Below are 18,873 nucleotides of genomic sequence, written 5' to 3' on the forward strand. Positions count from 1 at the left end.
ACAAAAGCCGCACAAAACACCCAAAGCGATTCCGCTCCCACAATGGCGCTTCGAAAAAGAAACTGCTCTTTCCACTATACAATTTTCCAAAAGGCAAATCCTCAAACACAGTATTTAAAACCTGTCGAAAATCCTTCGTTTGTTCTTCCTGATGAAATAGCAGTTATACAACGGGGCCTAAAAGTCACCTTCCGTCCCGAATTGGTCCCAATGTCATCCGGTTTGTACTGGTGCTGGTAGTGATGGCTTCCACCACAGTAACTAGCACTTGAATCACACGCACTGATTCGAATTATCCTCGTCGCCACTTGTAATAACCTATCTTTCACCAGACTGTATAATATAACTTTATTTCCCTACTTGAAACAAACTATAGGACTTTCGGATAACTTACTTACTCGGAGAACTGTCAGGTGTAAAAGAGACCAGCTCTTGTTTATTCGAAGCTATTTATGTTTATGACTTTTCAAACAGTGCACGTTAAACAATAATCTCCCATAATTGGGTTAATAATGCTCGATTCTGGACATAACATATTGAATTCTTTTAATCCCTAAGTGAGGTAAATACAGATAGGTACACAACAACTTAATTCATGAAATTGCTCGACATTTGAGCTTTGATTTACCTCTTGATTCTTTTCCTGCTTGTTTTCTCCGTCTATTACGTCGCCATTGCGCTCTCTTCCCAGAGAGTTGTTTAAATACTGCTTCCATGAGCCATTAAGCTCCTGTTTCCCTGAGTCATTCAGCTCCAGGTTTTATAACGATCTACCCGGCGGCGAACTCGCCCCACTCCGACTGAGAGTTCCCCGACGGAGAACTTTCTCCCGACACCGATATCCGCTCCTTGAGCCATTTAGCTTCCAGCTTTATCGAGCTCTACTTGGATATTATCTGGCGGTGAACTGCCCTGGAATTGAGTGTCTGCTGACGCTGATCACGACACGCTGAATTTTTTGCTGACCACCACTACTTCCGTCTTGTGGTGAGCCAGCTGTAACTTGACATCAGCTATCCAGGTTTCCACGATGCCTATTGTCTCTGCCGTTAACATCTCCGCCGGTTATCGTTAGGACGTCCTGCAAAGCCGAGGATCTCAACTCCTCTGAGCAGTTGCAGTGTTAACATTATATTTCAGAGCGTTGGGCCGATTATAAAGCCCTGGGGTACTCCGGTCGTGACCCTAATCGACCTCTGCCCCATGTTCGTTCGTATTCGGTTCTGCAAGTAACTTTTCAGAACCCTTCACAGATAGTCCGGATGCCGCATTCTGAGCAGCACTGCACCGCGGCGCTGATGAACTCGTTCTTCACGTTGATAGTACCCACGCGCAGTAGCGATCACCCCTTCTCTTTTGCTTCAATGCTTTCGTCGAGTTCGCGTTGACTGAGCCAACTGCTTCTGCGTCAGCCTGTTGAGGATGACTTTTTCCAGAAATTTACCAAAAGTATCCCGGCCGATACAATGCTGAATCACCTGGTGGTTTCCTTGGTTTTGGCAGCAACACCAGCTTCTGGATTTTCCAATTGCCTGGGAAGTGTCCTTCGTTCAGGCATTTCTGTTCGCTAATTCATGTTATCCATCAGCGACGCAAGGCAGAATGTTACGTAGATGATGGATTCCCAGCCGTCTTTACGGAATGCGCAAGGAGGCTTGCGTTTCTCTTTCTTCTCTTGATCCTTCTTCTTTTCTTCCATTTGTTTCCGTTCTCTCCGCTTCGCCTGCTGGCTTCCCACGATGCACCAGCGACGGTCTTTCCCAACGTTCCTCTGGTCGCTAGTGCCCGCCAGCTCGCTCTTTTGCTTTTTTTGGTCCTCTTGTTCCCCCGGCGTGTTCCTAACTCTTTTCCCCGAGCGAGTATTGTGGTGACTCTTCGGTGTCACCTCAGTTTCTGCCATCGAGTGTTTTGCGTCTTCTATCAGAGCTTTTTCGGCTAATTCACCTTTCATTCAGAGCGCCTTCTGTTCGCGTTCAGCAGTTGCTACGGCCGATTTAATACCCATTACTAGCTGCTTCACCTTGGCGTGCACATTGTGCTTGTCCTTCACGAATTCATAGAGCTCGTCGACCTTTTTCCTCACCTCCGTCAAGTACGACTTCCCAAGATGTTAGTCATTCTGGGTGGTGTCTCTACCTGATCTCGGGTGCATTCTCGATTCAGTAACCCCAGTGTTGGTTTCCTCGTGGCTCACTCTGTACCAAGCCGCTACTGATACTCACTGCGGCTACCGGTAACGTAACCGGTGATCTCTGCAGGTGGGTCCCAACTCCAGGCCGCCATCTCCACTCATTGTACGTAGTCACCTCTGGTGATCCCTCGATTATCTATGCAACAGTGAGGTCATGCTAGGGTTGACACTATCTACCAACTAAATGGTGACCTAGTACTACCAACTATATGGTGACGAGGACCTACCAGGGTTTTGTCGGGAAGGAGGCTGTGCTGTGCTGTTAGCCCACTCGCCATTTCAAGTCGGTGTCATCCTTTCTTACTCAGAGAGTAGAACAGCACGCCTTTTAGGTCAAACTCGCCTTCCAATTCGTGATCCGTGTCCTGTCCGTTGACGTCCGCTTTTATTGCTAAGATATTAGATTACTGAAATCTTGGGATCTTAGCAGAAGCGGCACAGACTCCCCAACTCGCAATAGTTCCTTGGTTTGTTAAGCCCCTGAACTCCTGTCCATCCTGTTCATACTGCCCCCTTGTACACCCAAAACGTACCCGGTAAGATTCGCTTACATTAATGCAATAAATACGAGCGAAAATTGCTAGCGTTCTGGTAATGTGCGAAAATTGCAAGAAGCTTTCTTGCATGCAATGCAAGAAACAGAAAATGCGAATTTTGCCTATGTATTAGCGATGTATGTGCATTGGTGACCAATATGAGTTAGCAAAAAGACTGTTGGTATTGTAAAATGAACCTCGCACAAACAGATCGCTAAGCAATTCTTTATGCACCCAACCATACTATCAGATAGTAATAAGTGGATAAAAATCATATATAAACTATTGGATGATTTCACGATTAATGAAAAAAGTAAAACACGCAGCTAGATTTGAACTCAGGTTCTAGCGCATCATAGCGCTAACTATAAGCACTGATCTGTCCTTACACATGAAAACAGCACGTTAAAACTCGTACAATCGTCACATCCGCTATTTGATGCTGTCTCGTGTGTAATGAATAAACCACAAAACTGCGTTTGATGATGTTGGTGAGGAATGAATAAAAAGTACCTGGACAGAAAATATAAACTCGCCGTGCGTTGCTATACCAACCAGCATAGGCACGTGAATGTGGTGGTAATCCTTTGACAGTGTGTTGAAAAAACGTATGTACGTATAGAGAGATGAAGTGATTTTATATGCTTGCAACAATTGCAAGCGGCTTTAACTGCAAAATTGCAAGCGATGCTAACATTATTTGCAAGTGATTGTCGCTTGCAATTATTGCAAGAGATTTTTGTTTTGGGTGTATGTATGTGTGTACCCCACTATTTAGAGGTCGGATTTTCCGGATTTTTCATTACGACACAATAAAAAAATATGAGAAAACTTGAACCAAATTCATCTTCAATCGAAGAATCTAAATACACTTTTCATTTTTAAACGATCACTCTAACAAAAAGGAATATCCTGTAGTCAATTATGCACCAAAATCAAATCCAATTGGTTCTCATGGTAAAGAGGGACAAGTCTGTCTTTGCCGTGAGACATGCTAGTAGACTTGAGCGATTCGTAGCAATGCTGCCTAAGCTCGACTCCTAACAGTAGAAGACAAAAGATTAGTTTGTTAGATTTTAGGCCCGTTTATAGTGACTCTGCCACTTCTAGTTTTGTGGTGTGTGTTCGGCGATGTTCAGCGTGGATTGTCATTGTTACAAAAGCGGACCATTTTTTTCTCGGTGGTGTATTGTTAAGTACTAAACATAGTGTATTTGGAATGAATGAAAAAGAGGTCTATAATCCTTTTTTCCGTGTTGTTTATAACAAATTCATGAAAAAATAAACGAGAATTAAACATTTTGGATTGGAAAAATTCACGATGAATCTGTATCTTTTGCCGATTTGATGGCTTATTTAACCAGTAAAAGGGTCAATTGGGTCGCCCACAACGAATTTTTAAAAGCAAGCGGGCTTAGAACTTTTTTCCTGATAACACTTTGCCACTATTCCCACTATTCAGATTATCTTTTGTGTTTGTTCTACATGTTACAATTTGCCCCGAGTACGTTGTAGTTGGAAGTAAATTGTTTGTTTATCCACATGTGTCGTTTCAACCAAATACTACATTATTAATTTAACTGAGGATTCGTTTGGGACAGGTATGCATGAATGTGAATGAGCTGTAATTGTGATTTTAGCCATATTTTTCAGGGGATACTTTTGGGAGTACAATGTCCTGTAAATAGGCCTGTGATTACACAAAAGCCGTTGTACCTGGATGTATGAATTTCTTAGGAGTTGGTTTCTTGCCCAAGCTGAAAGTTCTTGTTCGATGGCACAAGTAAATATCCCTGAAAAACACTCCTGACTAATTCGTCAGCCTCTTCATTGCCAATAATTCCGTGGTGGCCAGATTATCATTGCTTTATTCCGAGTTACGAGTTATTGTAAAGATGCGATACACTCTCACTCTTCTGACCTCTGACCTTTAGATAATTTTTTGGCGGTGTTTTGTTTAACTTTGTGGAATGAGATAATCGTGGTCTAGCGATGGTCGTGTAGGACCAGTAAGCTAACCTCGGCTTAAGACCCCAAGTCTTCACGAAGAGTGCGCCCAAATAATTGTAGTTGCTTTATTATCAGCGCATATCAGGTGCAAGTTACAATTCGGTTTTTTGTCTATGATAACACCTAGATGTTTCGCTTCTCGGGGATGCAGATTTTTTTTCAATTGGAACACCAGGTCATGGTGAAATTTATGGCTAATTTTAACCGGTTAGTACAGATTCATGTTTCCCTCTCACAATTAGGACAATGTCATCTGCATACCCAACAAGCTAGAAACCCATTTCAATCAGATCATAAAGAATTACCACTAGCGGTCAAAGCAGGGTTGATAGCAAACCTTTCTGGGGACAGCCTCTATTGGCTGTTATAGTTGCTTTCGTGTCTCCGTGGCTGTGATCTCTTGACCCTTGAGCATTGGAAGAATCTAGTTCCCTCTCAATTTTTACACTCACTTTTTTATCCTGATGTGAATTGATATGTAGGACGTATTATCAAAAGCACCCTTGACATCAAACAAGTACAAATTGCTGTTTGCTTGTCACTAAGGTATGTAGGGCTGTGTCTGTAGATTTACCCTTTTTATATGCAAATTGGTACTTATTTAGCGAAACACTCGATAAGTACTCCGTTAGAATACAGTGGCCCAGTAATTTTAATCAGTTTCAAAAGTATTGATATAAAACTGATAGTTTTACAGACCCAAATATTACTCTAATTTTTCTCCAGCTTATGGATGGGTGCCCAAGAATAAGTCTGGATCTCTGGAAGAATTATGCCTGCCGAGTTTTGAAGAAATATTAGAAGAATAATATCAGGGCCAGGTGATTTGCAGGATTCGTAAAAAAAAATTTACGCGGTCATTTTTCAACTGATTTTAATTTTTGGAGTGTTTTGTAATAAATAAGAAATGACCTTTCCAACGAAATGCTATGTTATGTTCTTTTGTTGAAAGTACTATGCGGTTTTGGGATGACAGTATGAAAATTACCATTATTTTACTATTTTTTCATTAAAAATATGAGAAATGCTCAACGTTTTTATTAGAAAACAGATTTGCACAAAATCATGACTATCACTTTTTCTTCAAAATGTACGCAAAGCTTCGGTCACGAATCAAAATGATCGTCTTTATCAGTTGAGAGAACTTGAGCAACCGAAGCTGAGCATAGTGAGTACCAACAATAGTGACGAAAAAAAATGACGGGACGCAGACAGCCGAGTCAAGTGACAACACACAATGATAATTTCTCTATCCTTTTTGTCTACCACGCAAATTCATCAAGCGAAGTTTTTATTCACTAAATAATCACCATAAACGATTAAATTACTAGCCAGTGTTTATTGACCCATAGCACTTGCCTTAAATTCGATCGAAATCAGTAACATACTGATAGCTAAACTTGAAAGATACTTATAGCTTATATGCTCCTGAATTGGTAGTAAGGCATGTTGTTTTTTGACCTGGTTTACTGCAAAAATATTTATCTACAGACAGAGCAATTTACGTGACTTGTAACTCTTATCAAAACGGTGACGGAAAATGAAAGACAATATTTCTCAAACAATTTTCGGTTAGCAACCAAACCAATTGTTTAATAGGTAATGTATTTGAACTGTAATATTGAATTCAAGACTTTAATTTAAAATTTCTTTTGCTAGGCTTAATGACAATAATTTTCAATACTGACTGTCATAGAGAGGCTTCAGTCAAACTGAGTGAACAAAAGTGCGAAAAGACAGAACATTTTTTTCGCAAAGGCACTCACGTAGTATGACTGACACTATATGTTGCTGTCACAGTGTGAGAACTTATACGGAAAGCGAAGACTCCATATCAAGAAGACTGGCAACTCTGTCCAGAATCCGGAGACAGTAACAGCAACGCCACTTGCGGGTAAAGGTGGTACTTTCCATAGTGATGCACACACACATATACATTTTTACATAAAGCTTCCTCCCTTCTTCCAATAGAGGCGCTGTAACCTCTGTCGCTTCTCGTTTGTATGGGGGAAGGAAAGAGATATCAGTCTTCTTGATATGGAGTCTTCGCGGAAAGGGAGTCAAATATGAGTACTTGCGACCTTGTAGGAAGGCTTTCTGTTTATGGTTATTGCGCATTTTGCACCTAACAAGACTCCTGCGTTGAAAATATTTGCACAGTGCATTCCCCTCACTACACATATACACATGCGTTCTGTGTTTTCGCACCCTATCTGACAGTTCTTTTTGTTTTGTGTTTGCAATTTGCTACTGCTAGATTAGGTAGATATTTTTCAATTTTTTTTAACAAGATCTGAAATATGTGATATTAATGTTATTGCAGAACTGTTTTCAGACACGATTTAAAATAATAAATGATTGCGGACGATTTACAACCTCCGGATTCGGATCCGGAAGTTGAAGAGTGATTAAATAGAATCAACTATTCTCGCAACGATCTTTTGCGTGACGATGACTCTCTTGGAGCTGCTCTGTCAACTGAAATGATTGAATACAGTTTAAGCTTGTTCGATACCGGAATGGATATCAGCAAAGCAGAAAATGTTGATCACCAACAAAGTGAAAGCAGATTTTCTCAGAACAAATTGACAGAAGGATTGCTTGGTTGCTGGCTGCTGATAGCGGTGCGGGATTTTAAGGGCCATAGTTCAGGCAAGGAAGTGAGTAAATGAAGAGTCTCTGGAAATACTGCCGAGCAATTCACTCAGTTGTTGGCTGCAGGCGAAAAAAAAAATTGAAACGAGAAATGATTTTTACATGCGAACAATGCGTTTTTGGAGACCCAAGTCGATTCCGGAAGAGGAGGATTTCATCCGTTTTGCGTTGTTCAATGATAAAACCAACCATAGATGCTACACGGTAGATCAAGTCACCTCTACACTTTTATAAATATGGAAAAAACAAAGAAATCCATCTATTACTGCATGTTTATTCATTTTCTGTCAACAACAAGAGCATTTTCAAGACAGTGCGCGAAGTTTTGTTGGAGCCGGAGGAACGCTGCTTCGAACCAATCAGTTGCTGTTCTTGCCCAAAAATTACGAGATACTCATGGTGATATGCTTTCCAACGCAAAGGAAATTGCGTGGATGATGTGGGCCAATGCCATTTATACTTCAGAGTTTCACTGCAAAGAAACATTGCTGCACGATGCTCCCCCGCACATTTGGTGAAATTATTTTCGGTTAAAGAACAGCCTCGTTTGAAAGCAATTCGTCGAGGTTTCGCTATTGCCCATAGTGTACATGCTGGGTATCATGAAGATGTAGAATCACTTTGTGAAGCCTTCGAAGACATGCAACTAATTACTCAAAACATGTTCGTCAAAATGCAACCAATAAAACGGCACCTGGAGGTTCTTGAGCAATGAGACCGAATTGGCGACTCGTTCATTTCAGCAGCGGAAGAAGCACTGCAAGTGGAGGAACCAGAGTTTGGAGTATTTTTAGTCAGTCGAATAGAGTAGATGGATGATGTCGATCATCAGTGATGATTTCGGTCATAACAAAAAACAATGTTTCTTTTTAAAATGTTAATAACCAATGCTCCATTTAATAAGAAAACATGTTTGATTTTTAAAAAAACCATGTTTAGATTTAAAAAATACACTTTTTACTTTCGCTTCTCTGAATTGCCTTTAAACCCAAGGCCAGTGAGATTTTCTTCTAGGGCAATTGTTGGGTCGAATCTTCTACCTCTTACATAACCGCATTTGCGAAACAGATTAGAAAACGTATCTAACGCCTTTGCAACCACTAATTGAATGTCCTTCTCGTGAGTCTCTGTGGATTTTTTTAAATGCCATTTTTTTTACATCGCGATAATATTCTTTCCTCGAAAAAAAAAAACTTTGGTAAGTTTGGATCCAATTAGTCGTTGTTGACTTGTGTTTCGGGTACATGATGGCAAGTATTGCTGTTGAAAGTCCTAAAAAAGAGTAGCCGTACAGCACATAACAAACAATGTTTACCGATGCGCGCCGCTTAGAGACTTTTGAAAGTATATCAGCTATTCTATGGGTATCTTTTTTAAATATCCACTTTAATGAAATTTCCAACGCGAATCGATAAAAAATGACACGAGATATGTTGTCAAAATTCTGCATAAGTATTAGTGAGCGGGGGAAACTAGCTGTCAAAAATTTCACGCGCTAGAGTCTTAAAATTCGTAGGATGGGCAATATCTAATGCAACACTCTTTCTAATAGAAAGCGTCTTTGTTTTAATAAAATTTAAGGAGAACATTTAATTCCGTATCCAACGACCGGATGCGGAATTAAATGTTCTCCTCATTTTTTTATTGAAACAAAGACGTTTCCTAATACAAAATGTTGAGCAATTTTTATGCTTTTAATGAAAAAAGGGCAAAATAATGGTAACTTTCATATTGTTGTCCCAAAACCGCATAGTTCTTTTAACAAAAGAACATAACATGGCATACCGCTTCTTTCCCAAACAGTCAAAAAAAATTAAAATCGGTTATAAAAAGATCACGCAAAAAAATGTTGATTGCCGAAAGTTTCGAAAAATCGTTTTTTGCAATAAATCAAGATGTTGAGGGTATACAACATTGTTTTGTGTTGCATTTGATGAGATCTACAACCTATACTAGGTCTCTTGAAAAGTACAAAATCACCGTAGCACCGTGTTATAGATGGTGTGAAAATCTGACAGGTCAGTTTCTGTGATGCCTCAGAAGGCCTGCTAGGATGGAGTCCATCACAATTCTGACCTGCCGAATTCACGTCTTTCACAACCGACCCAAGGCTTAAACTTGAAATGGAAATATTTTTGTCAAAAAATTGTTCTTCGCACAATCTATCTGGATTTAATTTTGCAATGGCAAGTGCTACCTAAAAATGGATCTTTCATTAAAATTGTAATTTAACCTATTCTAGGAGGACCGCTTGGGAAATTTCAGCTCAGTTTCCAATCCCATTAAGGGGGATATCTGGTGTAAAGTGCTCAAAACGAAAGTTTTTTTGCTTTAGGATTTTGAAGGAAAGGCAATAATTTATCTTTTTTGTAATGTTAAGATTTATTCATGCTATTCTAGAGGTTTAATACTACCACTACTCCAGACGCCCCCTTAACGCAGGGTTTAATTAACTCATTCATATTAAACTTGGGCATTAGCCGGTCAATAAAAACAGAGAATTGTGAAAAATACAATGCTTTTATGGAAAAATGTTTTATTCATGATTTACAGAATTAAACAATACAAAACGTCCATAGTTTATGCTAGCAATTTATAAGTTCCATAAAACAGACAACATTTAATAATCATTGAGGACAATCTACAACTACTTATGTATTTGAAGAGTGTTCAAAGACGTCAATGCCAACGTTTTCCTGATTCTGCTATGAACTTAATCTATCAAAAAGATATTATTCTTAGATTCATTTTTCAAGCAATGGAAATGGAAAACGGTATAAAATATTAACAATCATAGAACAAGAATTATTAGATTGAGTTTGACGGGTTAATGCATCAATGAATCATTATTGTAATGAATAACAATCGACACACCCAATAATAAATATATATTTATCAAGGTAAGAGTTGCCTCCTTTCATTAATAATGTATATTCAAATTTTGTTTAGTGTTTCGAATTTAGCTAATAATGTTGTTGTACATTGAATGAAATACTTCCGCTTAATAGTATTTGGATATTTTTATAGACAACATCAAGATCACCTTAAAATTAAAATTGTTAGCCTTTAAACATGCTGTTTTGTGCATAAACATAACTATATCCATATCTGAGATTTACCAAACAGTAAGCGGTAGTGTTTCTCCTTCCTTCAAAAAACAATAACTCAAAATGTACATGCCTTATTTCTTCTATTCCGCATATATCAACTAACTATTCTGCAAAACACGGCCTCCGCATTGTGTGAGCAGGTTTGAATTCCAGTTCTGGAATAGGTAGGTGTAGATTTTCTGTCCTTTCGAATATTAAACGATGTATCTCTTAATCCATACCGCTGTACAGTCTTACCTCATTAACATCGTCTTTTGATTTTAGCACCCTGGACATCTGGAAGACTAAAATCGACGCCAAACATAACTACTGGAGCTACAACGAAACCTTGGCCGTCGGTTCCCGCATTCGAGATCGCTTCGACGATCCTAAACTGCTGGAGGTGCAGTACCTCCCGTTGCACATGAACAATCTTACCGTACTGGACGGCAAATGTCCTCCTGGTTGGACTTTGCTAATCGACACGTGCTACATGTATGTAGGTGCTCCGATGAGCTTCCGCGAAGCTCGGGAATTCTGCCGTTCGGACAACGCGTCACTGCCATTTATTCACGGTGATCTGACTCCGCTGTGGTTTTTCCTCGAACAACAGTCCCGCTATCTGCGCTCGGCGGAGAAGGTTTGGATACAGGACCCCAACTACATCGATCGGTGCACATCGTTCATCTATCGCAACGTAGAGATTGAAGAGTGCCACGAACGGCACGCTTTCCTGTGCGAAATCGATCCGAAGGTTGGCGATCACATGATTACACGACCTAGCAGTTGTTTTATATGTATATCAATTCTTTTAGGTTGAAATTGATCCACTCTTCTGGAAAGCGGATGCCGTTGCAGTGGCAATGCTGAGCGCGCTGATAATGGTTTTTGCTTTGCTACTGTGCATCTGTTTCTGTTGGGTGTTCAAATCACGCTATCGGCAAACTCAGCGATTGCAGCGACGGAACAGTATTCGGCAGAGTATGCGAAGCTTGAACAGCATTGATCCGCAGGGATCGATTCGTCGGCGAAATTTTGTAAGTATGTTTAGCTATGATTGTTCTCACTAAATTCCCAAATTGGGAATTAATTTAACTAACTTTTCTTTAAATCACGCATCTGAAAACTCTGTGCTTACCTACTAAAATCTCACAACACTGCTCACTTGCACTTCTTTTATTATTTTCACCTGCACCAGTAAGTGCACTTGTTACTAGTCGTGTTTCTGTACCACAACTTTATACAAATAATTTCTATAACTATCGGTACTATATTACCTGTTTGTTATATTTCTTCCAGGTTGTATCCCGATCAACCGATACGTTAAAATCCGTCACCACTGGTACAACTGACTACAAGAAGATGGCCTCGAATGGTTCCATCGAATCGGTGGACAAGAGTGTATTGAGCTCGGAAACCAACTACGACATGTACGACAAGCAGAACCAGTCGTACAATAACGAATACGCGGACCAGTTGAAGAGTCAGCTGGGATATAGCGACGGAACGACCAATGGTGGTCCGGATTTCATGCAGCACTCGAACAGTAACAGTCCAACCAGAACCAAGGTGTACGGTTTGCCGGACTACAGTTCGCATGGTGGAAGCACTGCGTTTGAGTTGGCTTTTAGGAATGAAGGTTTTCGGGATACCTCGACCACGTACTCCGGTGTGACAAGGAATAATTCCATCAGCACTGTGATCAACGAAGATACTCCGATAATTCATCATTCCGGTGATAATGATGACACAGGTTCCGATTTTTATGGCAATTCCAGTACACTGCCAATGAGAGTGAGAGGAGATAACCTATCATTTTTGAGCGAGTTAAAAAACCGCTTACCAGAATATGCACCACTACCACCGAGCAACGGTCACAGCAGTTTTCTTCCAGCTCCGTCGGAACCACCTGCTAATACTGCAAAGAATAGCGTAAACACACTGCCATACGACCCAAAGAATGAAGGTCGCACTTTCAACCCTCCACACGAATATCAACAGCCAACGATTCAGGTGCGAAAGCCTAACGGGTTCCAGTTACCGCCTCCGGTCAGTAATGATGCTCGGGATGTTCGAAGACCCGAGTCGTACATGAAGGCGGTCAAAAAGTACGCCACCCCAGGAAGGGAACGAGAATCCATCATTCCGCCACCGCGTGTTGACAGCAATGGTACCCGACGGCCGAGGACTGTCTACGAAGCATCCAGTGAACACCAACAGCGGCCACAACCACCACCCATACCGACTTCACCACCAAGGGCGAACTATGCCAGATCCAGGTCGGAAGCGTTGTTGGAAACCAATTTTGACGAAGCGCTGCCACCGATGCCAACCATGCTCAGCTCGGACAGCCGTAGCTATTCCCAACCCCTCGAGACTGCTATGTAAGGTGTATGGCGCTGAATCGAAGAGTTTAATATTTTTGTAATGCCAGAAATGCAATTTTTACGAGAGTGGAACAGATATACATATACAGAACGAAAACCCTTTCTAGTATTCACAGGTAGTACCAGAACTTGACGTCATTTGCGAATCAGATTAGCTATACAGTTGCGGGAGTAAGTTTAGATCTGTTTAAAAGCGATTTAATCGGTAATATCGATCGAATTTATGACTTGCAAACTTATGTCAGTTCCAGTTGTTTGTTTTATTAGGTGACACAAATAACCAGATCGATAATGAAGCTGTTCAAAACTAAGATTAAATAAACTAAATCTCTTTCACGCAAAACAAAAAAAAATGTTATCGGAAACTTACGGCCACAACTGTGGATGCAAGCTTACCAACTATCGCAAAAGCACGTTCAGCGAAAGTCTACACAAAGAAGGAAAGCTTCGTATGTTCAGACCCACATCTAAAGCTAAATACATAGCAATATATATTTTATAAGGCAGCTTAAATTAGCAATTGTAAGGTTTCGAGTGCTTTTGCTCATTCGAAGGAAATCCAAACAAACCGGGAATCAATCCGTACTTTGTGCATTATAGTCGAACTAGAGTGTCTTATTATAGCTTTTACGCTATCGTACGCTGATCTGTTCAATGTGTAAATAGGCTAGATAGACAATATGAACAGCAGCAAAGAAGAAACTGCTCGTGATATGTAGTAGTAATAATGTAGAATCAGAATCAAGATCGCTCGATTTATTTACAGTGAACAAATCATCACCATTATCGATTTCAGTCAACAATCATAATTGTAAAGCTCCGTTCAGTATATAGTTTACGGTTGTTAAACAGGTCAATGGAATTTTAAAACAACAATCAGCTGGAGCCGTTCGAAACAAACACGCACGATCGGTCTGGTCCACTCAAGGGAGCTATCAATCTGGGTAAAGAAACTGGTGCAAATCAACAGGAAGGGCTGTGCTAATTCAATAGAAACAGGATGGGATGTTTGTTGTTTCAATAAAATTGATAAAGAGCTATTTTGAGAGAATTGAGTGTGAACACATAGCAGTTTGATTTTCCCGTGACATCTTTTCATACTTCTTATTCATAATCATCATCATTACAATTGGGACTAAATCCCAGATGTTGAACTTAAGTCAAGTGAATTGAGAGAAGTATTGTTTTTTTCGCCTGTGTACCGTCCAATGATTTGTGAATTGATTACGTATTTTATTTATAGTATTTCGAATTGTACAATTAAATTAGAGATCGTCAGCATAATGATTAATAAAATAGAATTGTTATAAGGCTGTATCGAAATCGTAGAAACGAAGAATGAACAAAAAATAAAAATCTTTTTGTTCATGTTGAATATGAAGCTTTTCTTTATTTTGTACCGAAAAGATGGATACATTTTAAACAAAATTGTACACTAACCATTAGAGTGGCTCGCGGTTGTATGGGAAAACTTCAAAATGATTTAAGCTAGCGGGCACAACACTTTTTGAGTTCCTTTTGTTATGGTTTAATCCAAATGCAGAAATTTATTATTTTTTCCAACACTGCCAGTGTACCACCGACATCGACATTAAAAACTTAAATAAATGAGTATATATTCATCGCAGAAACTTGGTACCTTTGAATGAAATGTTCAGAATGAATTGCTGAATAACACAGACGTAGTCAGAAAATAAAAAGAAGAAGGGGGGGGGGGGGTTGTGTACTCCGCAGTCCCTTATTTAGATTGTTTTGTATAAGACAAAGAATTATTATGTCCTTGTAAATGTGAACGACTGAACTTTGAATCAACATATATGAATCATACTACAATCTTTGTTGTGGGAAATAACATTTACAATATTTAGGATTTACACATACAATTTTATGTGTTGTTTTTGCTTGAGGCAAAAACTAACTCAGGTCTGGAAATCGCGTTGGGTTTTAACCTGAAGTATAATTCTGGTTCGCCAACATCACCACTGTTTTACGCGAACCTAACTCAATTTCATCAAAAAACATTTGTTTGAAGTAACTATCCTGGTTCCGTTCTTTGATTCTCAAACGAAAACGTCAATAGAAACAATTCCGTGACTTCAAAGAATCTAAGGATATGCATTTTTTAAAATTCTGACTCTGAAGGCTAAGAAATAGGGTTTTAAAATATGTAAATCGTAACAACCGTTGTACCATTTTAAATGAGATAACAGTAGAGCCGTTAAATAGTAGCACTCAAACACGCAAGATTAATTTTTAATTCGACGGTGTCAACCTGCGTTGAAGATGTGCTCCTTATGTTATACTAAACTATCTAAACAGGGAACTGGGGAGTACACAAGCCACACCCTCTCTTCTTTTCATTTTCTGACTACGTCTATGTTATTCAGCAATTCATTCTGAACATTTCATTCAAAGGTACCAAGTTTCTGCGATGAATATATTCTCATTTATTTAAGTTTTTAATGTCGATGTCGGTGGTGCACTGGCAGTGTTGGAAAAAATAATAAATTTCTGCATTTGGATTAAACCATAAGTTTTAAAATCGTTATAACTCTTTTTTGAAAACTCGTATCTAGTTTCCGTCTTTGACAAAGTTGTTAACCAAGCTTTGAATTATAGTTTTATAAAGCTGGTTTTTCATATTGAATGAAATAGCGATCTTTATTAACGTAAATGCCAAATAATTGATTTCCCCATATAAAATCCCATACAAACTTTGAACGTAATGCGCAAACCCGGGAAGCAACCGACCGCTCCCAAACTTTGCACAGGGGACCACAAAAGGACCTCAAAAAGTACTGTGCTGAAAAATGTCATATTCGAGCCACTCTACTAACCATTCTTTAAACGAAACGTTGAGCTCTTCTTCTGAACAAAGCGTTATTAACCCTTTATGGGCTACATTTCTCTAATGCAGAATTGCAAAATCAAACTTACAAACTGTTTGGGTTAAGGGAATGTAGTTTTGATGGTGCAAAAAGAAACTGTTCTTAAATATATTGGCTCCCCGCGTGTAGTCGGGGATTTGTGCATTGCCGTGTATTCTCATCATTTCCCTAATCGGAAATCGGAAAGGAGAAGAATGAGGGAGGAAATAGGAATAGAAGGGTGAGGAAAATGACAGCACATGAACAAACAGCAGGTAAGTTATACTCACAAGTAGTTCTAATTTACGTCGCTGATGGTTGAGTGGTAAGCGTACCCGTTTCTAACGCCAGTGTATCTGGGTTCGATCCCAGCCGATATCGTTGAAATTTTCTGAGGTGAAAAATCTTTTTCGAAAGGGAAGTAAAGCCGTTTGGCCGGATATCTTGGGTCCAGTGGCCGGATATCGTGGGTGGTGGAGTCACTTCTCTGGTGTCGATGACAGTCATTTACTGCGACCAATGGCCGACGGAAAATAAAGACAACAAATTAAAGGGTTGAATACCGGGAACCGACCACAGTGATATTAAAAATGTAGTTTTTTCAAGACCGTGCAAAGTATTTTGCGAATGAAATTAAATCTGGGAAAACTATCGACTCATCTGAGGCCTGGAGACTATGGAGTCTTCAGTAAAACATGCTACGTCACGTTCTAGCTCACCTTCCTGTTACCATATGCTAAAATTTGCTATAGGCTCTACCCGTTAAAACATAATTTATTAATGGTTTCGTAACAGCAAATATTGTATATTAACAATATAGTCCACTCCTGTAAATCCCATACGTATCACAAAGGACATAAACGTAATGCCATCTGTGGACGAAAAAGGATTTTAATCTCAATGAATCATCATTCTGCGATTAGCGTGTGCCGTAGATTGAAATGTTAAACGCGCCCAAGAAGTATAGAAGAGAAAGGTGGGCAAATTGTTCATTTTCTAATGTGTTGGTATTTGGTGTCTGAAACCTTGAGTATGCTGCCAGGCCAGCGCAACGTAAGAATCAACAGATGGAAAAAAGTGCTGCCAGGCCTGCGCAACGTAAGAATCAATAGTTGGAGCTCAGTGTAAAATATATCGTGGGTTTATCGGTGTAATTTGTTTTTGCATCATTTGCATTTTAGGGATACTGCTTTAAACTACCAGAATCTTCTCCAGTTTCGTTAGAAAAAATTATCCCAAATACATGTAAGCAGAGAATGAGATTTACAGTATTTTCATCAGTGAAATATTTTTCTGTTTCCTTTTTCTGTAAACTGTGCCTCTTAATGAACTGGTCAGACTACGGTATTAAAATAGGATCATTAGAACGAAATCATGTAGCATTCTCCTGCTGGAGAGGTAATAAATCAAAAAAAAAATTCTTCCTAATCTAGCAATATCGCCACCTCTATAATAATGTATTGTATTGAACTGAGAATTGTCATTACGTACTGCAAAATTCACAGTGTACTAGTAACCTTTTGTGCCATAATGGCGCCAGTGTGGTGTATTTTAAGAAATGCAGAAGTGAATCCAACACCATGCTATCTGCTATACTTTACAACGATTATTTCAATTAATCAATTATTTCTTAGCATAAATCGAATACAATTAGCAACTATGTGAAATGTAATCAATTTCCTACTAATCGATCAATCGTAAAAATGGTACTATTTGGCTAATCCACCTACGAAAAAGAAGTTGATCTGTTCCAAAAAATTGATTGAAAACGAGTAGCTTCATTGGCGACGTTTTATTTTATATATTTGTTTCATTGTGGAACTAACTGAAACAATTACATCCGCAGTATAGCGTTTTGTATGATAATTTTGAATAGAGTGTTTTAAAATTTGAATTCGTGTACACCGCCGCTCTATTTGCTATTTAATATAAAGTACGTTTAAAATTCTGTTACTGCCTTTGTGTTGACTACCATGAATCGGAACATATTAAAAACAAAATTTAATCTGATCCAACATAGCTCAATCTGCTCGCCTACCAAAATCTCCAACTCACTAACTGATATTTCAGTGGGCCCGTTTAGTCCGCTCGCGCTTTCGAAATACCCACAAAAGCATGTTGTCAGATGCCTTAGTGATTAAAAACGCATCACGTATATCCGAAATATAATACGTGTGTGGCTCATTACGCTGCAAACAAACCACCGAAAATGGTTTGACATGAGAATTCCTCCCGTTTCGTCAATCCAACGCATACACAAACATAAAAATAAATTTATTTGTCCCAATGCAAACTTACAAGCACCGCACACACGTCGTACCCTGTAGTATTGAGCTCAATCCAAACCTACTTCTCAAATAATCATGTGTATATGACTCACACATATTGCATTTCTACACAAGTTTACGGAATTTCGGGCTGAATTTCCCATGGAGTTTCGCGCAGAGTTTCGGGCGCATTTTTGAGCGGAATTTCGAGTGGAATTTCAAGCAGAATTTCGCGTGGAATATCGGGCAAAATTTCTCACGGAATTTTACCTGCAATTTTGTGCGAAATCTCGCGCGAAAGTTCACTCGAAATTTCGGGCAGAATTTCGTGCGGAATTTTGCGCAGATTTTCACGCGGAATTTCAAGCACGGAATTTCACGCACGTAATTTCGGGCGGAATTTAGCTTGGAATCTCGCGCGAAATTTCACGCGGGCAGTGGTGGATCCATGGGAAGGCTCCTGGGAGTCCGGACCGCTCCCGAAAATTTTCAACTTGTTGAGAAGTTTTAAATTAGTTTGAATTTTATAAAATCAAAATCTTTTCAAATCCAAATTGACCGCCAATACTGGTTTTCATTATGTGAGGTTTTTACCCATTACGTATTGTTCAATGTTCATTTTAAAATCGAAATTTTGAACCCCTCCCGAAATTTTTTTCTGTATTCGCCCCTGAACGCGAAATTTCATGCGGTATTCCACGCGGACTTTCATGAGGAATTTCACCCGTAATTTCGTTCGGAGTTTCACGCGGAATTGCAAGCGGAATACAGGCGAAATTTCGTGCGGAATTTCGCACGGATTTCGGGTGGAATTTCACGTAGAATTTCACCCGAAATTCAGGCGAAATTTCAAGCGGAATTGCGTACAGAA

General features: G+C 39.5%; 1 protein-coding gene across 2 annotated transcripts in view; it reads left to right on the forward strand.

Annotated features, from left to right (window-relative positions):
• Positions 1-14,243, forward strand: part of LOC131678238 (protein bark beetle) — a 79,047-nt gene extending 64,804 nt beyond the window's left edge. The window contains exons 8-11 of one of the 2 annotated variants that reach the window (XM_058958230.1): positions 10,643-10,666; positions 10,767-11,235; positions 11,297-11,518; positions 11,781-14,243. In XM_058958230.1, coding sequence (XP_058814213.1) covers positions 10,643-10,666; positions 10,767-11,235; positions 11,297-11,518; positions 11,781-12,869 — 1,804 coding nt within the window. In that variant the 3' untranslated portion in view covers positions 12,870-14,243. The remainder of the gene's footprint in view (positions 1-10,642; positions 10,667-10,766; positions 11,236-11,296; positions 11,519-11,780) is intronic. The other variant, XM_058958232.1, reaches the window with a different exon arrangement.
• The last annotated feature ends 4,630 nt before the right edge of the window (positions 14,244-18,873 follow it).

The sequence above is a fragment of the Topomyia yanbarensis genome, chromosome 2, assembly GCF_030247195.1.
Source record: "Topomyia yanbarensis strain Yona2022 chromosome 2, ASM3024719v1, whole genome shotgun sequence".
Lineage (NCBI taxonomy): Eukaryota > Metazoa > Arthropoda > Insecta > Diptera > Culicidae > Topomyia > Topomyia yanbarensis.